At 35.7% G+C, this 13,644-nt stretch overlaps 1 protein-coding gene across 1 annotated transcript; it reads left to right on the top strand.

The window, feature by feature from the left end:
- Positions 1–12,305: 12,305 nt before the first annotated feature.
- On the top strand, positions 12,306–13,246 carry LOC130669597 (cuticle protein 19-like). Its single transcript, XM_057472583.1, has 3 exons — positions 12,306–12,420; positions 12,536–12,779; positions 12,852–13,246. Exons 1-3 carry the CDS (start codon positions 12,406–12,408, stop codon positions 13,007–13,009), a joined length of 417 nt encoding a protein of 138 aa, XP_057328566.1. The 5' UTR covers positions 12,306–12,405; the 3' UTR covers positions 13,010–13,246.
- Positions 13,247–13,644: the final 398 nt, after the last annotated feature.

The raw sequence follows: 13,644 nt of genomic DNA on the forward strand, positions 1-13,644 counted from the left end.
TTTTATTTTTTCATTGAATCCAAGGGGAAAAAGAAAAGATTTATTATAATCACGATAAAAAGAAAAAAAAGTAAATTTTTCCGTATCTTCACTGTGTTGCCCTTCGCTCTAAGATCTAGTACTTGACATAGGTCACGGAATCTGACAAAAGACGTCCGATATTGGGTAGTCCAGGAGATTAGTCGGCGCATTGTGGGTGTATTAGTAGTTGGGAATAGTCTCAGCAGGTACAGCTAAATGTATAAACGTCAAATCGATCTATCGGTGGTATTGAATGCCGCTGTAATTGCCAGTCCGAAATTTCTAATGTTGCCTGCTGCACAGTACACAAGCCATAGACAGAGTGCATTAGTCATGGGTGGATGTAGTGTAGCACGTGTGTGTCAGGACATCCATCATTAATTCGAATTGTATGGCATTAAATCAAACGTCAAATGTCACTCAAGCACATCACAATAATCCTCTCATTCCGGACTAAAAATGAATTTCATACTCGTTAAATAACGGTTGTCTTTAAAACCTGTATTTTCACCCGCATTTTTCCTTTATTGCACGCCTCGGAAGCGAAGCGGAGAGGTTGTGCTTTATAACCAACCTGTCAAGGTCACACGATTTCCACTCATTAAAGTGCATATATTTTTTTTCTATTACTCTTAAACATTATGAAAAACACATCAATATAAAGCTGAAACACTAATAAATAATCCTGATACTTTTTTTAATTTGTCTAATATGTATTAATATAAAAAAAAGTTCATTAAAAAAAATTTATCGTGGACGTCCATTAGTCTGTGGTTAAAAAAAACGGCGTGGTACAGATATCTCGAGAACGACTTGACGAAACTACTTAATTTTTTTTTCAAAATTTTCAGAAATAAGCAAAGAAGGTTCCTTTCGAAAATCACTACTGTAGGCCTTCTCGTTTTTTTAAAAATAAATCATTACGGTTAAAACCGGCAATCTTACATGTAAACAAACACACACTGCCGCCATTTTTCATTAGGAATGTTCTCCTTATTTATTTTTTTTTTTACTTTTATTACCGTATATTTACCATGGAAATTTCTATGGGAATAGAGCGGGATATTCAATTTTATTCGAAATTTAACTTTTAAAAAAAAACATAACATGAGCGTTCGAGGCGTGCACTTTTGGATTTTCCAAATTTTAATTTTTTCTTCTACTATTTTTTGCGGAACGGCGAAATAGATTATTCGATTGAATATCTATTTTACTGGGTGATCTCCGGTCCGGAGATATGTAGCTCGTAAATTTATACAAAATTGCCACTTACCGTTAGAACTAACAACTCTGAAATGTATAAGTGTGTAGGTGTAGGCGTAGGTGAGCGTGTGTGTATGGGTGGAAGGGTGTAGGATATCCAGAGGAATATCTATGACGAGATGAACGGTGAGTTCACACGCTCGATCGAGGGTAGATTGGAAAGTAGTGGTGGGCTTAAAAAGCGCCCCCTGTAGGTTAAACACTGAGTGAGCTTTCATCCTGGCAGAGAACCCAAGCTGCGGCAACACGATTTAGCCTCTTGGATATTTACGAATCGTTTTCAACTCCCGCCGTCACTATTTCTTTTCTGATCAATACTCTGGTTATTCGATAGAAAAACACCCACAAAAATAACACACTTAAATCCCCAGATAAATATATTACCTTTTCACCATTTTATACATTTAAACTATCCTCTAAACCATATTTATTTATCACTCTTAAGGAGTTAATCGCTCTAAGATTAACAGAAAAAATATAATCGGCTTAATCGGGAGCTAATTCCTCTATGGCGTTCTATTTTATTAATTAAATAAACTCGGATATTAGAGGGCGAAACCGTAAAAAAATTATCAATGAGATTCACGTCGAAATTAAGCTCTTTAAAATAGGACACGGTATAGATGTACTGCAGACTGTACACCAGATTTACTTCAATAGCACGTATCGTGCTTCAGTGCTAATTAATTCTGATGAGAACCACTCGTGTACAGGAGCCTCTTTACTATCGTCTAGTCACGGCTACTATTCTAGCACACCCACAACCTACGGTCTTCAACGTAAATCTACTTGATCTGGCTCACTTTAAACTTCTTGATTACCAGATATTGTCAGCTCTGCGATATCAATTCACCTACATCCGTACACAAAGAACCTCTTCTTCTCCCTTTGCCTTCACTTCTAATGATTCAACTTTTTCACAGCCATTTCTAAATAATTACTTGACCGAATTTATCATTTCCCTTTGATCTGTCTATACATATTATACTATTTCCAAGTATCAACAAAATTAACTCTCGACCGTTCGTTTTGAAGTGAAACTTGTAAAAGAAAAAAAAAAAAAAGGAGCCGGGCATTTTCTGTCGACTATTTCGTAGAGAAATGTGGAGCCCATTGAATTATCTGGGATAAGTGGATAGAAACGTAGTTACAGTTGTTCCAAAGTGGTAGTAGTTTCCGGTCGATTCGAGTTGGTGAATTTCGAGAACTGAATATTTGTGCAAATGTATTCACACATACAGATGTACATATATTTAACTCTCATCTCCCTCATATATACATATATACTCTTGCTGGCGTTGGTTTTTACACTACATATCTCACATCTTAAATCTGGGCCAGAGTCTCAAGACTCCCAAGTGGACTTGCGGAAAATATCCAAGTTCTTATCATTGAGGCAATAAGACTATTTCCTTACCGAAAGTCTTTAAACTACACTAACATTTTACCCAAATCCATCGTTTACGAGTAAGATAGCACAGGTGTGTAAAGGTCATTTGAATTCTCCTCGTGATAAGATTACATTACAGGTCTTATATCAACTTAAAATCTTAAATGCGCAGCCAAGTATTGCAGACCGCATTGTTCGGCCGCCCAAGTAGGAAATTCTCTTGTTAAATTATTAAAATTTCAAAGTCTCTTCGGTCTATAGCTTGCTTACATTGATGTTAATCGGATTCCGGGAAAATCCCACACGATCAGAATATCTGTGAGTTTGGATTGAAGCTTTCGATACATTGGATAGTACAGACTTAGACCAAAATCCCCAATAATTTATCCAACACTAATGCGCGTCTGCTTAACCTGTGTTTTCGAGTTGATGATAATTATCGATTATCGAGTTGAATCTTGTTTCAAGCTAGCATATATTCAGCGATTTCCAAAAAGATACTAATTTATATTAGCCAAACAAACTATCAAACTCTTTTTAATAAACTACTGTATGATTATCCTTTGTGAATTATTTTAGTGAATACTGAGGGAATAGATTCATAAGCTGGCACTAATTTATGCAAATGAAATAAAATATCCAACTTTGTTATCACCTTTTAGTATGAAGCAATAACGAGCAAACTTTATAATTAACATGTCTTTTGATGTCAGCATAAAATAGACTGATTTATAATTCCATTTACTACAAAATCCTTTCAAAACTCATCAACACTGACGGAAAATTTGTTCAGTACAAAATCAGTTGATTCATAACTTTTGTGGTTGCTAATGCCCATTTGGTGGTGAAGCCACTCTGTGCAGTGCAAAGTAACTTTACACCAATAATTGATCCTTTCTGATGGTTATTTGCTGCAAACTTGATACCATGTATCGGTCATAGATCGAAATAAAGAGAAAGCTTATAAACGAACCGTTTTGATTAATCATTCCAGGAAAGTTTGTTAATTTAGTACATTTGGCTGGAATGTATATTTAATTTATAGATCGGTGTAAATAATCGGTGTTGAAGCTTGACATCAATATTTGATGATTGTTCGTGATTGAATCCTGTACTATAGTGGACAGCACGTTTGTTGGGTATTAGTTACAAGTTATAACCAAATGTCTATAAAATATATCAAAGTGAATATGCGATAAAGGACATGAATTGAATTCCTGCCGAAAATCTCTGTGGAGCTTTGGTTAATGAATAAACATTTAACGCACAAAATAATCGACCGAAATTAAAACATTTTCAGTTAAATTTAGTACTGTGAATGTATTTCAGAAATTCTCTCCCAGAACTTCAGTGGTCATGTACATATAAATATATATATGAGGCATCAAGTTGGAATCAAACGTTTTCTATGGTCAGAGAACAATCAGAGCTCAACAAAAAGCGTGGATACGAGGAAACTTCTGATGATGTGTGTCACACTGATGTGTCTCTATGTACCGTGAACAAACTTCTTGTTTCAAACCCACTATGTTTGATCCTCTGAGTTGGCTATTCAACTGATGGACATGAAATCTGTGTGGGTGTGTGTTGTCGAAACACACGTAGACACCCGGCTTGCACCAGTTATTGACTTACCAGTTATACAAATAGTCCCACCATATATTCTTATATTTACTTTCACTTATTACTGAAAGTTAAATTCACGTAATCATTTGTTTTTCTTGTGTTTTCGAAGTCGAAATTAGTTTTACTTTTTATCCGTTAAATATAAACCATTTTCAATTAACATAACTTGATTATTCACTTTGAAACGCATTCTAACTGAGCGGTACTCTGTATAGTAAACATTTGCTGAATTGGAAAGCTTTTGATCCTGCTAAACATCCAATCATTTATATTTGGCTAATTTTATCAAAAGTTTGTGTCAATACCCCAATTTAACACGTAAAAATGCTGCCTACTTTCAGAACCCGTGAAAAAATATTCTGATCAGGCTTGATATGAGCTGATAAGGCCATATCAAAATTTTTGATATATTCATATCTGGCCTGATATGATTTGATATGTCCATATTTGATTTTTGATAGGTCCTGATCTGGCCTGATATGAAAATTGGCCATATCAGGCCAGATCAAGCCTTATCAATTTGATATGTCTATATCAGACTTGATATAACTTGATAAGCTCATATATAATGTTATATTTATTTCTAATAGGTCCTGATATGGCCTGATATAACCTTATAAAGTTATATATACTTTGATATACTTAAAAAAAAAATCCCTGATCAGGCTTGATATAACTTGATATGACTTTATATAGTCTGATATATATATATATAAATTGATATACCTGTGAATAAAAATCCTGATCAGACTTGATATAATTTGATAAGCCTTTATAGAGGTTAAAAATATCAAGTTACCTCAAATTGTATTCGAAAAGATGTGTCATGAAAGTTGAACACGATAGATATTTTTATACACAATAAAAATTTATTGATATTTATTTTTTACATATTTTTTTAAAATAAATTTAGTCTGATATATAGTCTGATATACTTATATCAAAGCATATACAGTCTGATATGGCCAATTTCCATATCAGGCCTGATATAGTCTGATCAGAATATTTTTTCACGGGAAACAACCAACAACCAGCAAGTTATAAATTTACTAAAGAGAATTGATCAACACCCGAAAATGCATCAGTATAATTATTGCAGCAAACAAGGTGTGAAAATAATTCGAGCGTTACTAACACAATGATATACATGCCGACGAATTCATCGGTGGTGCAAAGGATCCTTTCAAAGTGGTGTTGACAGGCTTGTCAGTGCTGGCAGTCTGTTGGATGGTAATCAAGCAAGCGTGATCATTTCCGTGGATTGAAAGCATCGCGCAGAGAGTTGTCGTGACAAGATTTTACGTCAGGAGCCGGGTGGATTGCCAGAGATGAGGAACGCAAACAGCCAGACATCTAGCTAGTTATGATTATGACAGAGACACTAAATGGCTGAGGATGCTCTCCAAGACATGTCTAGTCTCAAGGTATTACAAAACATAGAGATGCTTTGTCCTCGTTGGCACACGGATTACTTCTGCGGGAGTGCTACATACATTCTAACGCCAGGAGAATCCCCGGGTTGATCCCGTGCGTCGTGATGTTACCAGAAGATACACACACACTAGTGTTTTGCTTCAACCTCGCTGCTGTTGCTTTCATCCCACTTTATCTTGTATGTTTTCAGCTTATATTCGCGTCTTCCTCCTGGTTTACTTTAGTAGAAAGCATCAGCCCTGATGTCCCGGTACACTCTCCGGTGACTCTCACAAGATTTTTCTTTAAAATACCGACATAATATCAGACAGGCTTATCCCACGAGCCCTTCGGGCACCACCGCAAGTATACTCCTGTACTTTATATTGAATGACGAGGAATGTGTTGCTTCAGTAATTTTATTAACCCACTGCACAGAGTTCTCCGAGATATTTTTCATTTTCTTTGATAAAAAAAATCCAATCATAATAATTTAGCAGGTGAAATAATGGTCGCACTTAAAATTTCCTTGAGAATAAAGTTGTTTGGAGTAATGATAATGTTGGACGGAAAAAATAGCTGGTTGGAATTATTTCAGGCGATATTCGTGATGCGAATTGGAAAAAAAATTCAGGTCAATGATCCTGTGAGAATCTAGATTTTCGAAGAGACTCCTATCTCTTGAATCTCATATAGTAAAGAGGCGGAGTGCGCAGAGGATACTCGAAGAAGCACTGCTGACGAGGAGCTTCTTAGAATTCTGCCCGAGTAGTATATAGTATACTTTACTTTACTTTACTATACTATTTTCAAGAAAATAAATATACGGAGGGTGGGAAATGAAGAAACAAGATTCAACAGCACCCGTCGTGTGTTTTTTACGTGATTATCCTGGTATTTTTTCTATTTACTCGATTTTATCAGTGAAAAAAATAAATAAAAAATCAACAATATCTGAAATTTATAGTCTTGATTGATAATTGGTCTCCAGCATCCTACAATAACAACTCCGTTATTTTAATTCAATAGCCTACGCGGAAAGAAAATTATGGCAGCGGTTCCCATAATTTTGTGAAATTTTTTCCTATAACATCATAGGAATTACGACCATAAATTATGGGAGCGGTTCCTATAATTATAGGAATGTTTCCCATAATTATAGGAATAGTTCCTATAATTATGGAGGAGATACCTATAACACTATAGGAATGGTTCCTATAATTTATAGGAATACTTTCTATAATATTATGGGAATCATTCCTATAATTTATGGGAATGGTTCCTATAATTTATAGGATCCATTCCCATAAATTATAGGAACCATTCCCATAATATTATGGGAATAGTTCCCATACTATTATAGGAACCATTCCTATAATATTATGGGAATGGTTCCCATATTATCATGAAAAAATTAATTTAAAGAAGTGCGGTAATCACTTCTACAATACACAGAAATATTATTAAACATAAAAACAAAAATTCAAACATTGAAAAAAAAAATCGTATTTGGCAAAAAAACATTAAAATTTTTAACAAGAGTTTTTTGTCAGCACAAAACATTCGAGAAAATTCGAATTTAGGGAAATTTCTACACTATTGTGCAAAAAAAAAATTTTATGATATTATAAGGATGGTTCCCATAACATTATGGGAATAGTTCCCATAATATTATAGGGATAGTTCCTATACCAATATGGGAACCATTTCCATAATAGTATGGGAATGATTCCCATATCATTATGGGAACGGTTCCCATAATGATATGGTAATGGTTCCCATAATATTATGGGAACCGTTCCCATAATGGTACGGGAACCATTCCCATATCGTTATGGGAACCATCCCTATAGTAGTATAGGTACTATTCCCATACCATTATGGGAACCATTCCCATAATGCATAGCAAAACTTCCCATAATTTTCTTTCCGTGTACTGATAAATGAATTTCCAGCGATAGCTCTCCTGCTAAGACTCCACGGCTCCCGTTAATTGCTGTTATAATTTTTCTAGTGAAAGGGGTCGTATTTAACGCACCTGAACAGTTTTCGCCCTATAACTTAATTTTTTGATATTTTATTCACAATCACGTGGCCGAATTTCGGCGTTAATAGCCCGCTCTGATCTAATAGCTTAAGCCGAATCAAATAACAATATCGAATCGTATCGAGCTTTCCGGTAAGCTCATGACCCAGATGTTTAACTAAAAAAAAGCAGTCTTCTTTTTTTTTGTCGAAACTTTTCCGAGTTACAAAGGTCACCGGTTTATAAATAAAACCCCGGCTGGTTCATTTAGTATTATCAAGTGTTTAGGAAATTAATGACCCTCATTGAAGCGTCATATATCTAGTTGAGTGACAGGTAACATGAGGGTAAGAATAAGCCCGTGTTTGTAGCAATACAGTTGGGATATATGTAGTATGCAGTGTATTAGAGTAACAGGAAACTGATGTATTATATTCAAGTCTATAGTATATAGATCGATAGTAAATTTTGAGCCGGTGCAGGATAAACCATCTAGCCAGCCAGGCATATCTATATCTATATGCCCGTGGATATGGATGTGGATTTATCGTTAGGGGATGGTAGTCGTTGGTAGGGGCTGGAGCGAACCGTTTTCATGAATATTTCACAGCCAACTGCGATGCAATATACCTCAATTGCTGAGTAGTCGTGGGGTTTTCTGGCTTTCTAGTCCCGATTGAGCAACTTGACGATTTAGCCCTACGGAGCATCTACTTTGATATACACGAAATCATTAACCACAGAAAAAAAAAATAAACCGATAAATAACCAAACAGAGCGGAATCGTTCCAAGTGAGTCCAGTATCTACATTATGCAAACAAAACACAATAAGTCATTTAACATTCATTGTATTATCTTGGCAATCGTGCTGTAAAGTTCCTTCCCGTAGATCTAGCTTTCATGTATATGTGGTAAAAACACGTGTCTCGATTCCGATCACGTACAACCAAATCTGCTTTCTCTCTTTCCGCAAACTTTCTACAACGAAACTGTCTTTATGCACAAGGCTCTGCAGTGGGTGGATTCCTGGAGGTATTCAGGAAGAGAATAACAGACAATTGAATGAGCAAAACTACCGTACGATCTATTATCAGTTAATCCATCCGAACCGGATGACGTTGAATCAGTTTGCTGAATGATAATCGTAATGGACGTGCTTTTGATTAATTTCTGATTACACAATACTCTTTCTCTGTCAGGCCAACACTCAATACTTATTTAAGGTTTATCATTGTCTTAGTCTAGTCTCGTCGCAAGAATCCAGTATTGGACTTGATCGGCAATAATCTCCGAAGGGAAAGGATAAATTTAAATTCGAAGCATCAGCAAACTCCGAGCTTGAGTTAGCACGAATCTGATGGATTATATCGAGAGCACTAAAGTTGCCTCGAGTTTCCAACACCCGTGTTACTGGATAAGTTTACTGTACCCGTTACCCGTAGTGGACTATGATGGTCTTATTTCTGTTCCTTTTTGCTTCTTCGAGCTTCTCGTAGCTGCTTTGCGAAATATGCTAAGCAGTCACTACTATATTCGGCTTAGCTTCGGGCACATTTAGCATATCTTCTATCGATATTAAGCCCTACGGACACCAGCTACTGCTTCCAGCTTCAGTAGCAAGTCATAGAAAATCGATAGAAAATCCATAGAAAATTGATATAAAACATGAACTTGTTGGCTGTCATAGAAAATCCATAGAAAATCCATAGAAAATTCATATAAAACATAAACTTGTTAGCTGTCATAGAAAATCGATAGAAAATCCATAGAAAATTGATATAAAACATAAACTTGTTGGCTGTCGTAGAAAATCGATAGAAAATTGATATAAAACATAAACTTGTTGGCTGTCATAGAAAATCGATAGAAAATCGATAGAAAATTGATATAAACCATAAACTTGTTGGCTGTCATAGAAAATCGATAGAAAATCCATAGAAAATTGATATAAAACATAAACTTGTTGGCTGTCATAGAAAATCGATAGACAATTGATATAAAACATAAACTTGTTGGCTGTCATAGAAAATCGATAGAAAATCCATAGAAAATTCATATAAAACATAAACTTGTTGGCTGTCATAGAAAATCGATAGAAAATCCATAGAAAATTCATATAAAACATAAACTTGTTGGCTGTCATAGAAAATCGATAGAAAATCCATAGAAAATTCATATAAAACATAAACTTGTTGGCTGTCATAGAAAATCGATAGAAAATCCATAGAAAATTGATATAAAACATAAACTTGTTGGCTGTCATAGAAAATCGATAGAAAATCCATAGAAAATTCATATAAAACATAAACTTGTTGGCTGTCATAGAAAATCGATAGAAAATCCATAGAAAATTCATATAAAACATGAACTTGTTGGCTGTCATAGAAAATCGATAGAAAATCCATAGAAAATTCATATAAAACATGAACTTGTTGGCTGTCATAGAAAATCGATAGAAAATCCATAGAAAATTGATATAAAACATAAAATTAACCGTCCCACAGCCACGGAATAGATTTTCGACCGTCATTACTTTGTAACTGCTCCGAAATTATGTTTCATATAGACACTGGCTTATTTCATTCACTGATTAATGAATTCCTACTAAACAATTTCTGAAATAGGTAAAATAAATAATCGTCATAAACGAGTGACGTCAAAAGTTCACTTTTAAAACTTGTCCTTACACTTTTAATCTGTAACGAATTCTTGGTATTCGTCTGCCAAAAACTTTATACCGCTTAAAAGTAGTTTAGAAAGTTTAACTACGAAAACTAGTTAAGTATCGAGAGTAATTAAAAAAAAATTTCCACCCAAGAATGATAACCTTTCTTTAATTTCTTATAAAATTAAATTATATATTTTTTAGCTTTTAAAAAATTACATAAAGTAAAAGTAATTCATTTTTCGAGTACTACAAGCGTTTAATAAACTCTTTGAAGTTGAACATACTCTGAATCGATGAATGGGTTTTTGTAAAATGAATTACGATTTACTATCAAGTCTATTGAAAATTAATACCAGGCTTTTAAGCTATTCAATATGCTGTTGTTAACTCAATTGTGTTTATCCACTCAGCAAATAAATAGAACTGATAAACTCTACTAGCTCGTGCTCATCGCTGGGTATTACATTACTAATGATCAAATTATTCGTATTAATCTACGAAACAAATTCCCGGTAAACTGAGTAAGCTCGACTGTCCAAGAATACATGCATCCCATTTAAACTTTAGTCAGACTTTAAAAGTTCATCGCGTATCTAATTACAGCATCAACAATAGATTATTCAATTCATACGAAAAGACCCTGACGTCTGGTTAATTCGGTCTGGGGTCTCCCCGAAACAGGGAGATGCAAAAAGTAACCACAGGCATAATGTAAATTTTTAGTCAAGCTTCTAGGAAATATTAATCCTAGTATAAAATGCAGTAGCCATGTAGATATTTACGTAGCAGCTGATTTGCATAATGCGATGGCAGAAAGTGAGATTAAATTGGATACAAGGATTGGAGAGAGACGGACAGTAACATCCGGAGGAATGTGTGTGTTGAGAAGCAAACACTGAAAGTCACGTACGTTCGGCTAACTTTGCTGTTAAATTTTTTTTCTCTTGGTCTTATGGATCTTGAATGTATGCGTGGGCAGGAGGATGAGCCATCCACCGAGAGACCATCTGAAACTCGCGAGTGTAGAAAGTGGATGAGCTGAAGGAAGTGTAGTTGTGTGGATACTGTGGATACTGGATAGAAAAAAGGTCGAAAGACCAAAGTACCAAAGGTTTTTCGCAGACGACACACGGTCGACGAAGCACGCTTCGTAGATTCCGTGCAAAGGAGTTGCTTCTTGCCACTTTTCCTCTTCATCTTCTTCTTCTTCTTATTCTTATTCTTCTTGTTCTGCTTCTGCTTCTTCACTTTTTCCTCCTGTCCTTCTTGGGTTAAGAGGTAAAAGTAAAGAAAAAGGTCTACGAGAGCTTTTACTTGGGGTCCTGAGGAAACGTCAGACCAATAAGCCAGAGTTGAATAACGGCAGTGCTTGGATTTTTTGGCTCAACCTCTATTCCACTGTACGCTGAAAATTTTCAGTTTCTACCCAGAGAATATAGAAAAAAAATGTATATATATAGAAACACAAGAGTAGTTTCTTTGAGGAGCGTGCTGGTGCGAATCTCGCGTTGAAAAGTAGCTTTATCGACTCGCTGCGTCTCGAAACTAATGTGTGTCATCTCTGCGGTTTAGACACTTGAAGGAAATACTACCGGTGTATTATTCTGAGTAAGCATCTACTTGGAAGCCTCTTAAGGAATTTATTTTGAGCACAATAGAAATTTATTTAGTGCAATCTGCCATTTCGTAACGGAATTAAGCATTAGATAATTATTTTCTGACGAGTGTCTTTTCCGTGTTGAAACTTTGGACAAAAAGTATCTTACAGAGACTGGTTAAAAAATTTCCAATCAAGACATTAGCCGTTGGATAGCTCCAGTCAACCGGAGAATCAGCGTGACGGTGTTTGTTAACTCACTGTCGGAGACTAAAAACGGCTGTCACGTAATTTGGAAACAAGTGAGCAAGTCCGGACCAGGCCAGACTATAAAAGCCATATCAGTTTGATAGTTGGACCATTAGTTCTTGAGTTGTCATTCGAGAAATCATTTACAATAATGGTATCGATAAAGGTATTTTTGGTGTTGCGTACTTGCTAGAGTTATTTTTCGTCCGAAATACCATTGAGAGTTTATTTGAGGCAGAAAAGTAAGTTTCATTGTGAACTAATGTTTGTTTGTAATATAGCTTCTGGCGAGTGTGATGCTGGTAGTGGCAGTGGCCATAGAAAGGTCCACTTCGGCGCCTCACAAAGCACATTCCTTCCAGCATTTTCACGGACCCGTCGAGGGCGAGGGCGTTGAAGTTGTCTGGAAAGACAAGCATGGACACGAGCACGTCGACTACAAAGCCCATCCCAAGTACAAATTTTCATACGGAGTCGAGGACCATCACACCAAAGACTTTCACGGACAAAAGGAGCACCGAGATGGTTCGTTCTTATAGTTCTTATTATTGTTAAAACTATTAAATTAATTGTTTACTTTAAATTGATGGGCTGTAGGTAAAGACGTAGCAGGTGAGTACACGGTGCACGAACCCGGTGGCAACGTCAGAACCGTCAAGTACCATGCTGACCATCATGGCGGTTTTCATGCCATAGTACACAATTCCGGCGGAAACGACCACTCCGGCGGTACCTACGGCCACGGGCACAGTTGATAAATCATCCAGTTTACTGGAGTAGCCATAGCCTCTAGCCACCGGTGGTCTGCGATACGAATCGTTATTAATAGTTTGCGATCTAGACGTCGACTTGTCGTCATCCTCGTTTCCATCCTTCGTCCTTAGATCCCATGTCGTCCAGTCGATGTCTTCCTATTTGTTTTTGTTTATCTTAATAAATTGTTTTTGTTGTCAGTTATCATTATTATGATTAAATGTAACGTCAGTCTACTTTGTTGTCTATTGAATAAATAAATGAATTTTAAATAATTGTATGAAGGATTATTTTTTCTCTATATATTGAATATCAAAGAATAGCAAAATAGATGTCAGTAAATATAAAGCTAAAGAAAATAATAATAATAATAATAATAATAATAATAATAATAAAGCAAAGGGTGGATAGTGAATGGCACAGTTGATAGATCTCTGTGCTTTTCATTTTACATGCAAGCATGAAATGAATGAGGAGCAAAAAAGGAGGAGGTTAGAGGGCGAGGGCACAGGCAATGAGAAAGGGAATAGAGAGGACAAGAAAAAAAGCTTTAAAGAAAGTTGTCTTGGATCAATAGACGCATAATATAATGGTAACGTCAGTTTTTCCGGGTCACTTGTATGCGCGATGATAAAAT

The sequence above is a fragment of the Microplitis mediator genome, chromosome 6 (assembly GCF_029852145.1).
Source record: "Microplitis mediator isolate UGA2020A chromosome 6, iyMicMedi2.1, whole genome shotgun sequence".
NCBI classification, from domain to species: domain Eukaryota; kingdom Metazoa; phylum Arthropoda; class Insecta; order Hymenoptera; family Braconidae; genus Microplitis; species Microplitis mediator.

Excerpts from the sequence above, each read along its gene's own strand:
- LOC130669597 (XM_057472583.1), top strand. Across the intron at positions 12,780-12,851 it reads ACAAAAGGAGCACCGAGATG|GTAAAGACGTAGCAGGTGAG; the intron begins GTTCGTTCTTAT and ends GATGGGCTGTAG.